The 18758-nt window shown below is 39.8% G+C and overlaps 2 protein-coding genes across 2 annotated transcripts in view; both read right to left on the bottom strand.

Moving 5' to 3' along the window:
• Positions 1-18758, bottom strand: part of dnajc10 (DnaJ (Hsp40) homolog, subfamily C, member 10) — a 255365-nt gene that overhangs the window by 17693 nt on the left and 218914 nt on the right. The window lies entirely within an intron of this gene.
• The window catches only part of cerkl (ceramide kinase-like), a 51402-nt gene that overhangs the window by 25292 nt on the left and 7352 nt on the right, over positions 1-18758 (bottom strand). The window contains exons 2-3 of the mRNA XM_057336655.1: positions 15084-15317; positions 2449-2580 (exon numbers count right to left, since the gene is read on the bottom strand). Coding sequence (XP_057192638.1) covers positions 2449-2580; positions 15084-15317 — 366 coding nt within the window. The remainder of the gene's footprint in view (positions 1-2448; positions 2581-15083; positions 15318-18758) is intronic.

Here is an 18758-nt window from a genome sequence, read left to right as displayed (position 1 = left end):
ATGTTCTATTTTTATTTTATTTTTATAATGATTTATTTGTCTTTATATCTATATATGTTTTCTTACATTTTCGGTTAAGCAATTTAGGTCCACTTCTGTTGCTTTATAAGTGAAGTTTGACTTTGATTTGAGTAGTACAAAAAACATAATTTTCAAAAGAAAAGGCAAGCTTGAAGTTCCATCCCCAACACAACCGTCATGGGGAGGAAGCAGGAAAGATGCTCTGTACTTTTTCAGACCTCAAATACTGCTAAGAAAGTTCATATTCACTTTTAAGCAATACAACAGTAATATTTGTACATGTATTTAGGTAAGTAAAGTAGGTATTTTGGGTGCAAAACAACTGAGCGCCTGTGAGAGTGGAATTTGTAATTGTAGAGGTCGGCCACACATGTGTATCAGTAAATTTGAAGTTGCGAACTTGTTGATTTTTTTTTTTCTGCCACAGAAACAACACAACAGTTACACCTTCTTGAATCCTTCAGTTCAAGTGCACAAATCCAATTCTACAAATCACAAACTAAGATACTCGTGCACTCACAACTGCTGCAGTAAATATGGTTCAAAACACATTCACACACCTGCACCAAAAGACGAGTTTTGCACATCCGCAAATCAGTATGTGAATTCATGCAATGAGAGTTGAATGCTTGTAAAATATTTTCTATCTGTGTGATATATGGAGCAAAAGTGATTTGTGCAATTGCAGAGACCAAACGATTTTTAATGTGATAACCTCGATTTTGTTAACACAGTTTTCATGCGTCTTGTCATGCTGTCAGTCTTTCACATTGCTGTTGGATCAAAAGAGATCACCCACAACTTTTTATTAAAGGGGTCAAATGACACGGCTAAAACAAATATTAACGTTTGTTTTAGATGTAATGCAATGTGTATACACGATTTAAGGTTAAAAAACGCAGCATGTTTGTATCTCCTCTTTGCCCCGCCTCTCTGAAACGCGAAGATTTTTTACAAAGCTCATCGCTCTGAAAAGCGAGGTGTGCTGTGATTGGCCAGTTAACCAGTGCGTAGTGATTGGTCGAATACTGCAAGCGTGTGACGGAAATGTAACGCCTCTCACCATATTTGGAACATCAGGTTCCTCTTTAATTGTACTGACAGGTACGCCCACCTTACTTGCGTATACATTTGGGCGGTCTTAGTCAAATCATACCACGAACTGACGTAGATTTGTGGGGGTGTGGTTACACGAGGCGTTTCAGGCAGGTCTGGGTGAGCATTCGCTTTTAGATAGAACGCATCTTTTGTTCCGATACTTTCATTTTTGCAATATTACGTGTCTAATACATGCATGGGCAACTTATAACACCAAAGACACACCATATGACTCCTTTAAACTGTTGTTTTATAGGGATGTAACAATATTATCGATATCGTGTTATCGCAATAGCAAAATTGTCTCAATATTATCATGGTCACATGACTGTATGAAGCGATAGGTCTTCCGGGTCTAACATAAAGAATGTTAGAAAAAATAATAGTTACCTTTGGAAAGATCCATCTGGCGCAATTATTTTATTTTATAAAAGGGATTTTTAGGTCATTTGACACATCTCATACTATAACTCATAAGGGATAAAGAAAAGAGGATGCTTATGGCACGTTTCCAAGTCATCATTTGCCATTTTAAATATTGCAATAAATATCGTACCGAGGACTTTATACCCAGGCATTATCGCGCAGTGAGATTTTGATATTGTTACATATTGTTTTATATTATTGTTTATATTGTGACGTCCCTCCTCTGATTAAGTTTACCCATATTGCATCACCACTAATAATAAATTGTCCTTCAAAAAGTGAGTGTGCAGTAAAATGTAAGAGAGGGATGACTATTACAATGGTCAATGTCATTCATTTAAACTTTAAGGCCTGGTTTCACAGACCAGGCTTAAGGCTAGTCCCAGACTAAAATGAATGTGTGACCTGTCTTAACTGAATATAACTTGCCCAGAAATACCTTAAAATATATCCGTGCCATTTTTTTGTCTCAAGATGCACCAGTAATGTATTCTTCTAAGACATTTTTATAAAAGCGACATAAATATCTTAATTCAACTAAGGCATAGTCCTGGCTTAAACTAAACTGTGTCTGTGTAACCGGACCTATGTGCTTGTTCGAATGATGAATTAGCATAGGCACCTTGACATTCCTCACCCTCAAATATTGATTTCCCATGATCTATCGCCAATGCCTAATGGCGTTAAGCACAATGTAAAGCTTGTTAGCATTTACAGGGAGATGCTGAGCAGTGAGGAATGAATCCTGAGAGCAAACAGACCCTGAGGGCAGACGCTAATGCACTTCGACCAGCAGTGAAGCCCGAGGGGGGCCGACATCACCTGCGCACATTTTACCCCCAACCTGAGAGGATCTACAGAACCTTAGTGTTTCTGTACAGTGCATGTGAGTGTATGACATACTGGTGACATCCGCTTGTATATCAGCGAGTTTGAAGAGCGGCGCCACCTCATCCAGGTAGATTTTGTACGCCTCTTTCTTGTGGCTGGTGGGGTTCACAAAGACTTTGAGAGACTTGGGACGTTGCCTGAAACCTGCAGAGAAAAAAGAAAAGAGCGGGAAGATCCCCTTGTGTCATGAATCTCTTGAGAATTCATTTAAGTGCTTGATCCTCATCTATAGACGAGTGCACATCTGTTAATGTGAGTCGAAACCCTCGTCCGACGTAATAAACGATTTTTGGTGGTGAGTTCAGCTTTTGTCTGCCACCCTCGCTGCAGAACGGCTCTCACGCAGCGTGAGTTCAGTCTCAACCAATTGAAAAGGTCAAATCTGTGTCTGTTGTTTACAGCGGCTGAACGTCTGCCAAAAACGAGAGGCTTGAATTAATACACCATGTCTTGTGCTGTTCACTTTATTTGTGCAATTGCAGAATGTGGGTTTTTGATGAGGGTTGTGCATTTTTAAATACTAGTTACTGTATACTGTATATGCATGTATTGACATCCACTGAAAAAATATCTAACAATATATCAGAACTTTGACTTTACAATAACTCTTCCAAGTGGTGAAACATCGGCCAATTTATTCAAGGGGTCAAAGTTCATTTGGTTAGCATGGCCTAGTTAGCCCCATCTAAGCTTCTTCATTTTGACAGGCATTCAAGCTATGTATTCAAAGAAATACTTTATTTTTTCTAGTTTAACATATAGAAAAGCACAAATATTTAATCATATTACATTAGATTGCCAATGACCCTTTTTTGAGGGTCCTGAAAGACTTACCAGTTTTACCAGTTCTTTTAAGAAAATTTTATTTTTCTCTACGGTTGCTCTTTGCTTTAAGTAATATCTTCGTATTAGTTTCTTTTAAAATAAAAGTAGACACAAATGAGAACGTTGTTGAAATACAGTAAAAGTTAATAGCTGGGATAACTTGTGCTTAGATGAATATGATAAAAAATGTTGAATATATAGAAATCTAACAATTATTTTGCATATTTTACTATAACGGCTGTGAAAATAAGTAGGAAACCATTCCAAAATAGTTTTACATTTTTCTGAATTTACTATTCTTATATGTGGTTAGGTTAAAGTATTATTTTTTTGTTTAATTCCGCTAACTACTTTTTAAATTTCTCCCAAATTTAAAATATTGTTTGAAAATGAAAACTAGAGAAACAGGTCAAAACAACAGAAAAGATGCTCTGTATTTTTTCAGACCTCAAACACTGCAAAGACAAGTTCATATTCACTTGTAAGCAAATACAGTAATATTTGAACATGTTTTATTTAAGAAAAGTTCAAAAAGTAATTCTTTATGCGATAACCTTAATTTTTATTACAGTTTTCATGTGTCTTGTGCTGTCAGTCTTTCACATTGCTGTTGGATGACTTCACTCCTGAGGGTTAATTTAAAAATTCTATAGATTCTGAAATGGCCACACTACATCTAGGAATGATTAAATAAACATTTTCAATGGTCTCTTAATTGTTTCCACGGCTATATATTACAATCTTATTTTCTTATTTAATATTTTACTTTTTTTCTGACTGTCTTTGTTTCTCGTTCGCCGGTATTAAACACAGTATTGAGTAACAGTGCATCATAATTAGCAGAAATTAGGAGGCTGTTTTCACTCCCAACCTTCCTGTAGTGCCTGAGATCGATGGATGCTAAGGTGAGCCTCCACTCTCTCTCCTTGCTCCAGCATTTCCCTCATTACTCTTATCCGGCCCCCGAAGCTCTCGACCCTCGAACTGCTAACGAGCCGCTACCCTCGGCTTGCCCTCCGCCGGACCCCTGCTGACATCACAGCGCAAGAGTTCCAGGGGGTGCCCAAGGTCACGGTTCAAATAGACTCGGCAAGTGCGTGCAAGGAGATGCAGGATGCGGCGTGGGGGGGCTGAGGGGATTTTGGATCTTGAAAGAAGGTTACTAGACTGATGCTGATCCCATGTCCCACCTTGCGGCTCTCGGGGGCCCCAGCGTTGGGACGTCGGGGTCTGTGTGGAGCAGGTGCGGGGGGCGGCGCTGATGCTGCTGTTGTAGCTGTGAATGGGGCTCAGGAGGCTATGCAACCATCATCTCCGTCGAGGGGGCTTCAGGCCCGACGCATGAAATGTGAGAACACATTGAGTTTGCGTGTACAGTATATGGTGAGAAGCGGTTTGCATTAGTGCCACTGATTTGTGCCAAATTTCTTTCATCTTCTTTTTGTCTTTTTTTCCTCCAGGTATCCTGTCTCTGTTTCTAGTGAGCTGTCTACATAGGCATATGGAAAAGCCTTTTAAGGTAAGGAGCATAAATATGAGATTCATTCCTTTGGCCAAAATCTAAAACATCGACACGTGTACCAAATCAAATCAGTCACTTACGAGTTTCCATGTGAGCTCATTGCAACCTTAGAAGACAGCTAGGTGGGGTAGAACACTAGGTTTGGAACAGGTCCCCCATTACATCAATTCATTACACTGAAAGCGGAAACTAGGTTTCTGCTATTTTAATGATCATATCGGAGCATCAGTTCATGGCAAATCCAAACACCACAGCGGAGAGAACAGGGACGTCTGCATGTGCAATACCGTGTTACTATGGCACATAATCCCATGTTTGTGTGCGTGATGCGCAGTGGCTCCCGGGAGCCCGCTGAAACACAATCCTGATGAAGAGGCCGCGCTCAGATTTCACCTCCGTGAGTCCTGTTTGTGTTCCTGCAAAAGGCCACTGTGATTAGCAGAGCTGACAGAGACTTCAGAGAACCGGTGTTTCACAAAAACACTTAATATAGTCTGAATGCTCTAAACAATGTGTTCTAGACCATCAATAACTTTTATATGCCTGTGTTAGTCACAATACGATATTGCCTTTCGGTGCTGAGGAGAAGAAGTAAATGACGTTTGGTCTCAAATGTCATGTGAAAAGTGTTTCAAAAGTTCAGGGTCACTTAGTCATCCTATTATTATTTTTCCACATGTAAAAATGATAATAAACTTAACACTATGGAATAGCACAAATTAAGTAATTATGTTATGGTTAAAGACAATGAAAATTCATTTAAAGCGTGCTATATATACTTTAGCATTTGCCTAGAATTTGTAAAAATGTATCAGCCAACTTCTTAAGGTCTCACCCTTAGAAGCTTTCGAAACAAAATTGAAGGACTTCTTATCCATGTTAGGCTCTTACCAACGGCTTTTTCTTCTTTATTATTCATTCATTCACTATTGCTGGCTGGTTTCCTACATAAAATCATCCTACATGATGTAAAGTACATTCTGTGAAAATATGACCTTGATATTGATTGAGTAAAGCCATGTCAAAGATTAAAATCATAGTCAAATTAATAATTGAAATCAAACTTTGATGCTCATTATCTCAAAATTGGATTTTGAGACTTGATTTTTTACAGACTGGGTCGAATTTGTATTTTTTTAAAGAATATAAATGTGTTTGCAAAATTGTCTTTTTTGCTACAATAATTTCACACATACACGGGATGTTTAAGATCATGAGAAACATTTCAGTCAAATGACCCCAAACTTTGAAATGGAAATGTGCATGTGCCGAAACTCATGAGAAAAGACGTCTTTATTGTGCCATTATATTCCTCCAAGTATGATCATTTTCTTCAGGCAATAAATATATTTTTTCCATTTCTGTTTTGCATGCAGCCCTGACAACCTTTCGTAATTTTTACCTACACATATTACTATAAGATGACTCTGTGTGTCCTGTCAATATCTTTATAGTGACGTACATATTTCAGACACATGTTCCTGCCACCTGAGGACATTCCATGAGGTCAGCATGTTCCTGAGCAATGCAGCCGACATGTGACTCAGAGGCTTAAAGCTGTTTTACCCCCGAGGGCTATCAAGACCGGCTAATGTCACCCAACACACTGACTACATCTGTCTCCGTCCGGCCCCTGTCTCAGGGCACACAGGGTGCTGATGGGAAAGGTAGGAGCATATGAATGGTGCGGCTCAGGGTCTCCCTGTGGAGAAGATGATTCGGCACAGGGGACCACTTTTCCCATAATCAGGGCTAAATTACCTGAGAGCGGGGTCGGGTTACCCATTGATTTCTCAGACAAACAAAGCTCCAGGACTGCCCGTAAACACCACCCCGCCGCGCTAATGAGCAGACCTGACCGTACAATTGAGCCACGCTTTGATTTTAAAGCCATTGATGCTTCCTGTCGGTCTGTTCTTTCAACTATTGATTGTCTCGATTGCAGAATACAAGCTGGATTAGGAAAGTTTATTAAGACTTTTAAAAATATATATATTCTTTCATTATTTATTCACCCTAATGCCATTCAAAACCTGCAGAACACAAAAGAAGATATTTTGAAGAACATTGCACATTGGTCCCCATTGACTTCCAATGTATGGACAAAAAACCACAGAAACATTTTTCAGAACATCTTCTTTTGTGTTCCACAGAAGAAAGAGTCATATACAGGTGTAAAACGACATGATAAATAAATAATGACAGATTTTTATTTATATCTCTTTAACTCAATAATACACAATAAAACCAATTAAGTCAGAGCAGTCTGAATGACTAACAGCAAGTTTCTCTAGCCCTAGCAAAAACTCTCTGGGATTTATGTTGGGATTTACGTTTGAGACATTTTAGTTTCAGGTTAGAGACCTGCAACCCACTTTTGTACAATAGTATGTTATAAAGGTGCTTCAGAGGTTCTTCACAGCGATGCCATGGAAGAACAATTTTTGTTTCCACAATGAACCATTCAATCAAAGGTTCTTTAAAGAACCACCTCTTTATACCTTTTTTATTATCTGAAGAACCTTTTCTACACAGAAAGGTTCTTTGGATGTTAAAGGTTCTTTATGGGACCATTTAGACCAAAAAGGTTCTTCTATGGCATTGTGAAGCACCTTTACTTTTAAGAGTGCATGTTAGTATGTTGACTTTGTCAAGCCACATAAAAAAGGCAGGAAAATAAAATAATCATAATGTGCATAACACAGCCATCAAACTCCGCTTAAGTAACCCGTAGAATGTTCCACTAGCTGAGCCCACAATACCCAAACGGGCGTTCTGGGGTGCACCAAATATTTGCTAATCCTCAAGAACAGATGTCTTATTTTTGCCATGAAATCCCTGGCTGGATGGCTGGCGAGGGGACTGGGCCCTCCAACAGATAAGCCCAGATTTGGGCCTTGCTGTGGGAAAGGTCAGGAGCGGAGAGGAGCAGGATCCGGCAGGCTCGAGGGGAGGTGCGAGATCTGGGGGCCATACAGGAGATGGAGCGCTGAAGGGAGAAACAGCATCACTGGCCTATGCTGCTTTCCTACCGGCCGTGAGATCTCCATACGGGGGGCGAGCGCTCCGACATTTTCTTAGATCCTCTGCCAAGAGAGGAGCATCTGGCATGGTGTCAGATACTGGCATTAGCGCGCATTAGCAGTGGGGGAGACCCAGCACTCTCCAGATTTGTCCCCTGCAGCAGGGGCATCACCAGGCAGAAGCTGCTTTAACCGCTAGACGACATGGGGAACTGGGGTGGAGATTTGGGCTTTAAATCAATACACTTGCTTTCATTGGCACAATTCATTCATACAGGCGCAGTTTATAAAGAAAGATGGCGTAGAGGTTTTGAGTACACATTTAGCTGATATTTCACGTTATAAGAAATCCTATCTTATTACTTACTGTACTTAAAGCCGTATGATTAATTCCAAAGCCATTTACATTCCATTTTTGCATTTCACAGACGCTTAACTGTATATCCAAAGAGACTTACAGTACATTCAAGGTATACATTTTATAGTATGTGTATTAAACATGGCCTGTAGCAATAAACAAACTTGAATGACTTACTTCTGTATACCAGAAAAGGAGAAATTTGGAAGAACTGTGCTGGTCTCTTTCAGTGACAATAAAGGACAGAGGCTTTCACACATTAAAAAGCCACTTAAAAGTAGTCCAATACACCATGTACGCTATATTTAGTCATGACTCCCCCCAAAAGGACAACAATTTGTTAGATTTTTTTATAAGACATAGAAGTTTCAATTTCGATTTGTTCCTTACACACAGCTATCACATGGCTTCATGGGTTCATGTGTACTTTTATAGCTAAATGGTGATTTTTGAGTCTTTTCAAAAGCAATTCTTCATTAATCCCCATTTGTGTTACACAGAAAAACATGTTTAAAAAGACAGAAATCTTTGCTTTTTTGTGTGTGTAATATATTCTTTTGATTATTTTAAAGGTCCAGTGTATGAAATTTAGTGGCATCTAGCGGTGAGGTCACGAATTACAACCAATGGCTCACTCCACCCCTCCCCCTCCCCCTCCCTTTCAAAGCACTAAGATGTCGTCACGTTTTCGCTTCTTTGGCAAAGGAGATAATGTATTTATTTACGAAACGCGCTCTTTAGAGAAGTTTGTCCGTTTAGGGCTACTGTAGAAACAACATGGAGAATTCCATGTAAGGGGACCCGCAGTGTATGTAGATAGAAATAGCTCATTCTCAGGTAATAAAACATAACACTTCATTATGTAAGGTCTTTATACACCTCAGAAGACATAGTTATGTATGTTATATTGCATTTCTGTCAATAGATCCTCCAAAAAATTACACACGGGACCTTTAATTAAGTTAAAAATAGAACACATATTGCATATTGTTCAGTTATTTTACTGTTTGTTCAAATGTAGTTCCTTTTGTAATTTACATTGTATATTATATTTTACATGCACTTTTTCAAACAAAGGGCAGTATAATATTCTCTAATTGGCAAGACCAGGAAAAAAATGCACCATGTGTTGGATGCCTCCATTATGTCTGTATTCATGTCTATTCGGGGGCAGGTGTGACAGACAGAAATGAGGAAGATCCGCTGGGAATACGCAGTAAAAATCCACTAGCAGCACTCTGTGAAAGTGATACTGCAGTCGTACCTACAGCAGAGCTCACAGGAGCATCTGTCCACCCCTACAGAGTTTAGGGCGGGAATCTTCAGGAACCTCACGATTTATTTAATGTCGAATCAGTGCGTGTACAATGCATTTTTACGTGATGCATCTCCATGTTTCATCAACAACCTAAATTTTGTTTTTATATACTTAGCCATCTATTTTGACCTCTCAATAGAAATAGAATCATTTCATATTAGAGGTGGCCCTGGATATGCGTTTGTTGCATTTTGTCTAAATAAAATAACTGTGCATCTTATTTTCTGCAGCCTTACACAAAAATAATTCACAGTGTTTATGCAGTATAATTCGGAAGTAGTCTGTATTATTTACTTTTTATTTTAACTGAAGCGAAACTCTTTATTTGGTTTTTTTTTACAGGATCACAGTAAGCTCCTCTGCCCAGAGTTTGGACAGAAGTCTCCCACCCATAGTAAGAGAGCTCAAGTCAATAAGACACACAGACCGATCCGTTTCCAAGGAGCCGAAGGGAGGGAGTCGCCATGGATACGCAGGTTGACTTAATGGAAAACCTGTTAATGTGTAACATTATCCACTCCGCTATCGAGCTATTGTACGACGGCTCATGTAAATGCCGCTCAACCTCGGCCAAAGGCATGATTTGAACTTCCCTCGATCGCCGAACGCATTCTTGAAATCACGTTTCGAGGGAGATTTCGCTGCCCCCTATTATCTTGTTAAACAACTCAATGCAATTTCATGCACGGCCCACAAAAGCAACTGTTTCGCTTTATTCGAAATTCACATATGAATTCAGATGGGCCACAAAAGCCCTCGGAGAAATGAGATGGGCCTAATGCTTGACCCCTGAGCTCTCCTCTCTCTATATTTGTCTGTTCTCCTCCCTTTACCACTATAACAATAAAGTTCAGCTTGATGCTGGAGTGTGACCACGCGCTTTGACAAGAGCACCATGACCACATTATGCGTCCGGAGAGGGGTGCGGAGGGCTTCCAGGGCTTTGATTGACCTGCCCAGACTAATCTTTCAAAAGAAGGTTTAAGAAGACAAGGAGGCCCTTCGAGTTGAACTACGTATGGCCGGCGTCGTCTCTGCATTCGCCGGTACAGGTGCTACTATTGTTGCCGGCTGTCTCCCCGCACGTTTGGTCTGCGGCCTGGCCCGACCGCTCGCTCGCTCTCTGACCGCAAAGTTTAATCTGTCAGCTGGACGGCCAGATCTCATGTGTCACCACCCATAACACGGCTTGTCAAACACACGCCGATGCTGAGCGTGGCATTCAGAGCTCACCTTGAATAAAATCACAGCAGAGATTGAGGCCGTTCCCCTTTTGTGCTGAGTGTCAGCTGGGACACACCCTCCATTATGCCACATTATTACGGGCTCCCTGGGAAACACCAGGCCAGGATCTATCAGACTGCTGAAACAGATGAGCGCCCCTGTAATCCAGCATGCTCGTTCTTCCCTCGGGCCGTGTGATTCGACAGCCAATAAAATAACAGAGATAATCCACCTATGGAAAACATGCATCTGTGTGCGTGTTCATGTTTGTATATCCCGGTGGGGACCTAAACCTGAATATACACCAACACATGGGGACTCGTGTCACCGTGGGGACCAAAACTGAGGTCCCCACGGGCAAAAAAGCTTATAAATTGTACAGAACAATATTTTTTACAAATCTAAAAATGCAAAAAGTGTTCTATGATCTTTAGGTTTAGGGATAGGGTTAGGGATAGGGGATAGAATATACAGTTTGTACAGTATAAAAAACATTACGCCTATGGACTGTCCCCACGGGGATAGTCAACCAAAGTCTGTGTGTGTGTGTCCGTGTGTGTGCGCATGTGTGTGTGTGTGCGTATGTGTGTGCGCATGTGTGTGCGTGTGTGTGTGTGTGTGTGTGTGTGTGCGTGTGTGCATGTGTGTGTGCGTGTGTGTGTGTGTGTGTGTGTGTGGGTCGCTGTGGTGCGTGCGGTCGTTGGCGTGCGTTGCGTGCGTGGCGTAGGCGGTGGCGTCGCGTGCGTGCTGTGGGCGTGGCGTGCGTGGCGTGCGTGTGTGTGTGTGTGTGTGTGTGTGTGTGTGTGTGTGTGTGCGTGTGCGTGTGTGTGTGTGTGGGTGTCCATGTGTCTGCGTGTCCGTGTGTGTGTCTATGTGTGTTAGTACGTGTGCATATTGTGTGTGTGGAGTGTTCTGTATGTGGGTACGTCTGTCTTCTTTCTTGTTTTTACAGGTATAACTTTAATTGTTTTGCTTGTAGTCAATATGTCTCATGTACAGCTGCTTTGTAACAATGAAAATTGTAAAAAGCGCTATATAAATAAAGTTGAGTTGAGAGTTGAGTTGAGTTAAAGCCCACGGTACGGTATTTATTGCAATACTTATAATAACAAATGATGACTTGGAAACGTGCCATAAGCCTCTTTTCTTTATCCTCTAATCATAACTGTTGCTTAGAGGTATGAGTTCTAGTATGACATGGGTCAAATGACCTAAAAATCCCTTTTATAAAATAAAATAATTGCACCAGATGGACCTTGCCAAAGGTTACATCTATTATTTTTTCTAATTTTCTTCATGTTAGGCCTGGGAGACCTATAGTTTCATACAGTCATGTGACCACGATAATATTGAGACAATTTTGCTCTTGCGATAAGACGATATCGATAATATTGTTACATCCCTACTGAACAGTCACAAGTACTGTATGTTTTATATGAATGTATGTTTTAAATCTGGAATTTCAAGCCAGAACTATGTTTTATAATATAATGTTTTATTTATAAAAATAATACATTTATTTCATTAAGCACCTTTAAAAGTTGCTTAAAAGTTCTCAAAGCGCTGTACAACACAAATAAACACAACAATATAAAACAACACAAAAGTTACATGATTACATAACACTAGAAACCAAAAATCAATTAAAAGCCAGCCTAAAATAAAACGTTTTAAGACAAGATACCTAACATATTTGCTTCCCTGATGTCAACCGGGAGCGAATTCCACAATTTTGGGCATAAGATGAAAAGGCTCTATCACGCAACCTTGTTTTAGGAACAACTAGAAGACCACTCTGGGAAGAACGCAAGGTGCGAGTAGGTGTATAAGGTGTTAAAAGCTCGGCCAAATACTGAGGAGCCAGACCATGCAGTGCCTTATATGTTAACATGAGAACTTTAAAATCAATGCAGAATCTTACCGAGAGCCAATGCAATGAAGCCAAAACAGGAGTTATATGAGCATCACTCCTAGCCCCAGACAGAATTGTTGCAGCTGAATTTTACAAATGTTGAAGTTTGCTAATGCAAAATTTGGAAACTACAATTAGAAGGGCATTACAGTAATCAATATGGGAAAAAACTAAAGAATTAATCAACCTTTCCGCAACCGAGTAAGCCAACATTGGACGTAAACGTGCAATATTTCTGAGAAGGAAAATCGAGGTCTTAACGGCGTTCAGCACAAAAGGCTCAAAAATGACACCCAGATTTTTTTATTTACTGTGAAAGAGCAACTCCATCAACAGATAAAGATAGAGAACCAGCGTTACGTAATTGATGGAGAGAGCCAAGCAGCATGACTTCTGTAATGGAACTATTCTAACACAAAAAAAACGTAATTTCTGAAATGCAGTGTAAAAGATGGTATAACACTATGTTTATAGCTATTTTTATTTCATAATAACTGTTCTTGTATTGTATTTTGTTTTTATCTCAACGGTTATATAATGTGATGCCTGACTCATAATTCACTTGTTATGAATAATCTTCTCCTGTTTTGCATCCAACAAGTTCCAAATTAAAAGAGAAAAGAATCCACAGACAGGAAGTGCTGTTCGTTTGTGAAACATTTACAGTTATTCAGCACATTATCCAAATACTGGAATTACCACATGGTTATATAATACTGTATATAAACTGATTTTTATAATTGTTAATATAAGGACAACAGGTTAAATGTAGTACAATATCTATCCTGTGTTGTTGTGGTAAATAAACAGAATACATCTCATCTTTCTGTATGAATTTTTCTCCTGCCAGCAGTAAATGAGCATGTCCCGTCTCCTCCGGGCTCCCCCAAGGCATATTCCTTCATTATGTTAATTAATTCATGTTCCACCCAAAGTACATTTTACAATTACCCACAAAAACATTATATCAATCTTTAAACCTCCAACACTTTTGGAAAAACGTTTCTCTGGTTTATTCATGGAGAAACATCTCGAAGACCCTGAGATGGGGGATGGGTTTGATAGTGAAAAGTCGCAGGACCTGAGACAATCCCCTTAATTCCTCATAACCACAGTTACATCATCGGTTACTCTGGGCTGTAACTGAAATTCCAAGGATTAACAGACGTTGTGTTAACACAGCATTATCACAAGTGCGTCATCATACAAATACACTAACACTGTGTAGTCCTAAACTCACATCCCTTGTCTGGTTTTAGATATCGTGTTGTCAATTTATGTGGACACACCACAGACTAAGAAGGATTTCCGACAATGAAATTTTAGTGTAATTGTGACTCCAGATTAAATCGTGATAAGAGAGCTGCGTTCTCTGCAGTCTGGGATTAACTGAGATTACCTATGCTCATTTTCACAAAGGCAGCGTCTGCGCGCTCAACGCGAATTCAGCTGACGAAGGAAGTTTGTACAGTGCGTAATGCCACTGTAACGCTTATAAAAGAGAATTAATCTTGATGTTCCTACGTAGAGTCTTAGACGGTCCCTCCCTTAATCCGGTCTCGGGACCTGAAGCAGGAGTTCTGACGCATTTGGAAGGGCACCTGTCTCCCACACGGCACAGTGAAGTGCTAGGCGGGCCGCGGGCCTGTTTTGGCAGTAAACCCTAGCAAGAGGAGCACAGATAATTACAAACTCCGGGGAGGCCGTAGGACCAACCTGTTCCTCCAGTCTGATCCAGCAGGTCCTTGCGGCCAACACCACCTCTCGCAAGACCCCCTCGAACCCCCCCTTCAGACACCCCACTCAATGATACGGTCATCACACAATGAAGACGGTGCCCCTCGGCTTTCTCAGCGTCCTTTAATGCAGTCCATGGAGTTCATTCATGGTACTGGGTTTTTTTATGTTGCTAGAATGTTGCTGAAACATCTAGACCGTCATATCACATCACATCACATTTGTAGTTCTGATGCGTTCTTGAGAAATCACTTATATACAGTTTAGATACAGTACATTGGCTCTGTTTTAAAACCGTTTCATATCTAGAAACAGAAATTCATAAGAGACCAATGTGAATGGACAGCAACATGTTTTATAAAAAGTTCTTCTCATGCAAAGTGTATGAGACTCAACTCACAATGTATGGCCGTTAGCATTCTGTATAAAAGCATAAAATGGTAAAAAACAACATTAAAAGGCAGTTTAATTATACCTATAATGCCTTAAAATGGTGCATATGGCACACTAGATTTAGCTAAGGAGCCGTTGCAAACCCTGCAATCTTCATTTAATAAATGTCAGTGTACACAGTAAAACATAAGTGAAGCAAATGTTGACCAAGTTCATGTTTGCACAGCGTGTGCCATAAAATTTACTAAAGCTCCGTCGTGGTAGGGTGATATTTAAAAATTGTGTATGTGTTTGGTTTGTTATTCAATTTCTAGATTGGTGAATTCTGAGCGTACCGTTGAGGATCTCTTTGAGAGTTTTGAACCAGATCTCACAGTGGTCCACGCTCAGGTTGTTGAGATGGATGGTGTGATTCTTAAGTTTGAGGCCTTTCTTCTTGCAGTGGAAAAGTGTGATGCCCAGCAGAGTGCCGCCCGTCTGCTGCCCCGCCGACCGTCGCCGTTTTACCTTCACAGCAAACACGTCCTGGAGCTCGACGTATTCCTCCTGCTTCATTACATCACGCTCAGCTAAAACAAACACACACACAAGGCATTTTAAATACATTTCATTTCTTGTCCACATAGTAACATTTCTGCACCCAAAAGGTCAAAATGTAGCTTTTATGTTTGTTTTCACCTTCCACCGGACCCTAAATTTTTGTCTGTTTTCCACATTTGCAGATGCTACAGTTGGACAGAAACAACGTAAGTTTGACAAAACTGCACATTTAATTCATTTCTTCTTGTATTATACTACTTAAACTATCCGTCAAAGGATTGGAAGCACTTACTCTTTCTTTATTTATATTTTTTCCACCTCATCAAAACCATAGAGTAGCACAAATGTTGATCATCTACAATAAATTAAAGCTATGTTATATTTTAGCATCTTTAAAGTTGCCACCCAAAGTTGACTACAATTTGCAAAATCGTTCTCTTGGCATTTTATCATTCAGCTTCTTGTGGTCTCACCATGGCTCTTTAAGAGTATTGAAGGGTTTTTTTATTAAAAGTTTTGTTTTCTATATATTATATGTTTGTCTACAAAAGTAATTTCAGACTTTTAAGAATACACCAGCGTTTTCAAACATCTTACCAATACTGTTCTTCTTTGTTCTTGACATTAATGACATATTAATTGTATTGAACTATCTGTTTAAAATCATAAAATCAAATCAAATCAAATAATAAAATAAAATAAAATAATAGTAAAATAAAATAGTAAAATAAAATAAAATTCTCTGTTATAGATTTGGCAGATGCTTTCGTGCATTTAAGGTTCATCAGTTCATGCATTTTCGGAATCAAACCCATGCATTTGGCATTGACAGACACCAGTTGAGCTACAAAAACAATGTACATTTTTATAGGATGACTTATATACGTTTTTATCTGTTTTACCCTTTTAAATAATCTTCTGATTGTTTTTGGGCATTAAGTTCATTGCTTCTTAATGCTAATTTGTGCACTTTTATTTTTGATAACATGTGGAGAGTAGAAGAAAATGGATATCTCTTCCTTCTTGACAACCAAAACAACCACTGAAATCAAGTTGTAATGACTGACAGTTCAGAGTTTTGCACTTTACACCCCTGTCTACGCATTAGGTTGCAAGCTTCTCGTACTCTCCTGACCCCCCGCTGTCAATGATTACCCATAGGCAAACTCCAATTAAAGCCCCAGCGCTGAAATCTGTCTCCCAGCCTCAAGATGAACAAAGTTCTGTAAATGGGAGCGTCTCTCCTCGTGTGAAAGCCTTTCTTCATTAGGAGCACCCCAAGCCGCACCTCTGCGTTTCAGAACATTAACTACCCTCTCACATTACTGCGCGGGACAGCCGCCGCCATCTGTTCGTACTCTGGCTTCTGCTCGAACCCCTATACACCTCCATCACTCTATTTATTTAACTGCGGAGCTTCGTTTCATTGTGGTCGCTCTACAAAACCCAGAGTCAATTGAATTAGTGGAAATAGGAGATAATCTCTCCCTGCAAAGCTTTACGTGAGACGAGGTGGCCCGTGCTCAGGGCTTTGTACAGGAAGCTGTGAGAGAGAGGGAGGGTCGAGAGAGGTAGGGGGGTTTGGATTGAAAAAGGGGGGCTTCTTCCCTACTACATTACAGTAAGCTGGCGCCCTGTCCAAATCAATCTTGGCGCATCTGCCTGATGCTGACCGTAAACAGGATTAGAGAAGGACTTATCCGCTTGATGCTAATTGTGTTGCAGTTTTTGCACATGTCCACTCTTTGAGCGAGCACTTTTTTAATAGAGACTCCAAATGCTGCCCTTTTCGAGCCTTGCCTGTCAGCGCGTGCACGCCGGTGGTCAGGTTGGTCCGGGCTCTCATGTTTTGAGGCTTTGGCAATAGGACCCAATTAGTCCCCGCAATTAAGCACAGGAAAATTGAGTTTAAATGAGCTCCACACTAAGCAGGAGCAATGAGATGTAGATTGAGATCATACATTTTGTAAAGAGCGAGTCTGACTGGTGTCTCCTGCTGATCTGCTCATGAACAGGCCACACGTTTGGAACTTTTGTTTTTGCTAATACTGTGTTCTCTCTATTTTTGGGAAGCCATACATTTTGCTTACGCAGACTTTTATCTCGATTGTATTTCAGCCGCTTTAGAGCTCCACAGTTGCTCGTCTATTTTTGCGGAAATAATGATGCAACTTTAACAACTGCATTAGATTGGAGGCCAAATGAATCTCTCGACGTGGCTTTGCTGATGCAATTAGAAAGCGAACGTTAAAATGAAGTGTAAGCATGCGACTAAAAAATTTTGCTAGATAAGATAAAAGACAAAAAAGTGTCTGATTGTTCCAGTTTTTTTCTTGTATTACAACCTGGTGTTTTTTCACTAAGAATAAAAATTAATCAGTGTTTTGATTCTATATAGATGGTTTCATCAGACCCACGCGTATGGCCCGAAGTTAACTTCCGGTCTGTGTTTGTTGATCAGTCTGGCTAGTGGCTAATAATTTAACTATTTATATTTTATTTAATTTATATTTTATTGTATAATAATTGTATTAAATAAACAATGTGTTGAATTTGATTGTATATTAATTTTATTAAATAAACAATTTGTTGAATGGGTCGTGCAACTTTGTCTCATTTAAGTTTAGCCAAGTAACGGTTCTTCTACTGGTAACCCAAAGTAATATCGGTTGGACATACTTTTAACTTGTTAGCTAATGTAATTTACTTATTTCTTTTGCTTGTTATCAGAAATAATGTGCAGGGACTCTATTCTTTGCGGATGTGTACCGGAAGTTAAATTTGGGCCACAAAAGCGTGCATGCGCAGTTACATTTGTTTATGTAACACTTTGTTTGGAATATATTAAAATATGTTGATTTTTCTTCTCAACGTCATCACACCTATTTATGTGATCCGAATATTGGGAGTAATCCATATAATAACTCAAAACTGGTCTTACAGAGGAGGATGAAGAAGATTTCTTCTTCTGCTGCAGGGCACACAAGTTCACAAATAAGAAGGACCATATGTTCAGGGTCATTGGTCTAAAGGGGCTGCAAGGGGCCAAATCAATATGACACGTCTGGTAACACACGAGGTCATATAACACGGGGCCCTTCTGAAGCCTGACTATGGATCTGTCGTCTCCCGAGATCTCGTCGCTCTTATTGACAGTTACATGCATCTCTGTGTGCACCCACTACACACACTTACACACACATCACACAAACTGGCTGTCAATTTGTTTTTGTTTTTTTTGTGAATTACAATGAAGTAGGCTGAATGACAGTAAACTCTGGGACAACTGAAGCAATAATTGTTTGACTAGTGTTTAAAGAGTAATCTGTATGACTTTCTCGTGTAAAACACAAAAGTAGATATTTAGAGAAATGCCTCAGTGGTTTTGTGTCCATGCAATGAATGACACGAGGGTGAGTAAATGATATAAGTGATAGTTTACCCAAAAATAATTTAATTTTGACTTGTTT

Source organism: Triplophysa rosa, linkage group LG6 (genome assembly GCF_024868665.1).
Source record: "Triplophysa rosa linkage group LG6, Trosa_1v2, whole genome shotgun sequence".
NCBI lineage: Eukaryota > Metazoa > Chordata > Actinopteri > Cypriniformes > Nemacheilidae > Triplophysa > Triplophysa rosa.
The sequence above is the reverse complement of the archived record's forward strand: the minus strand, read 5'-3'. Positions and strand labels throughout refer to the sequence as shown.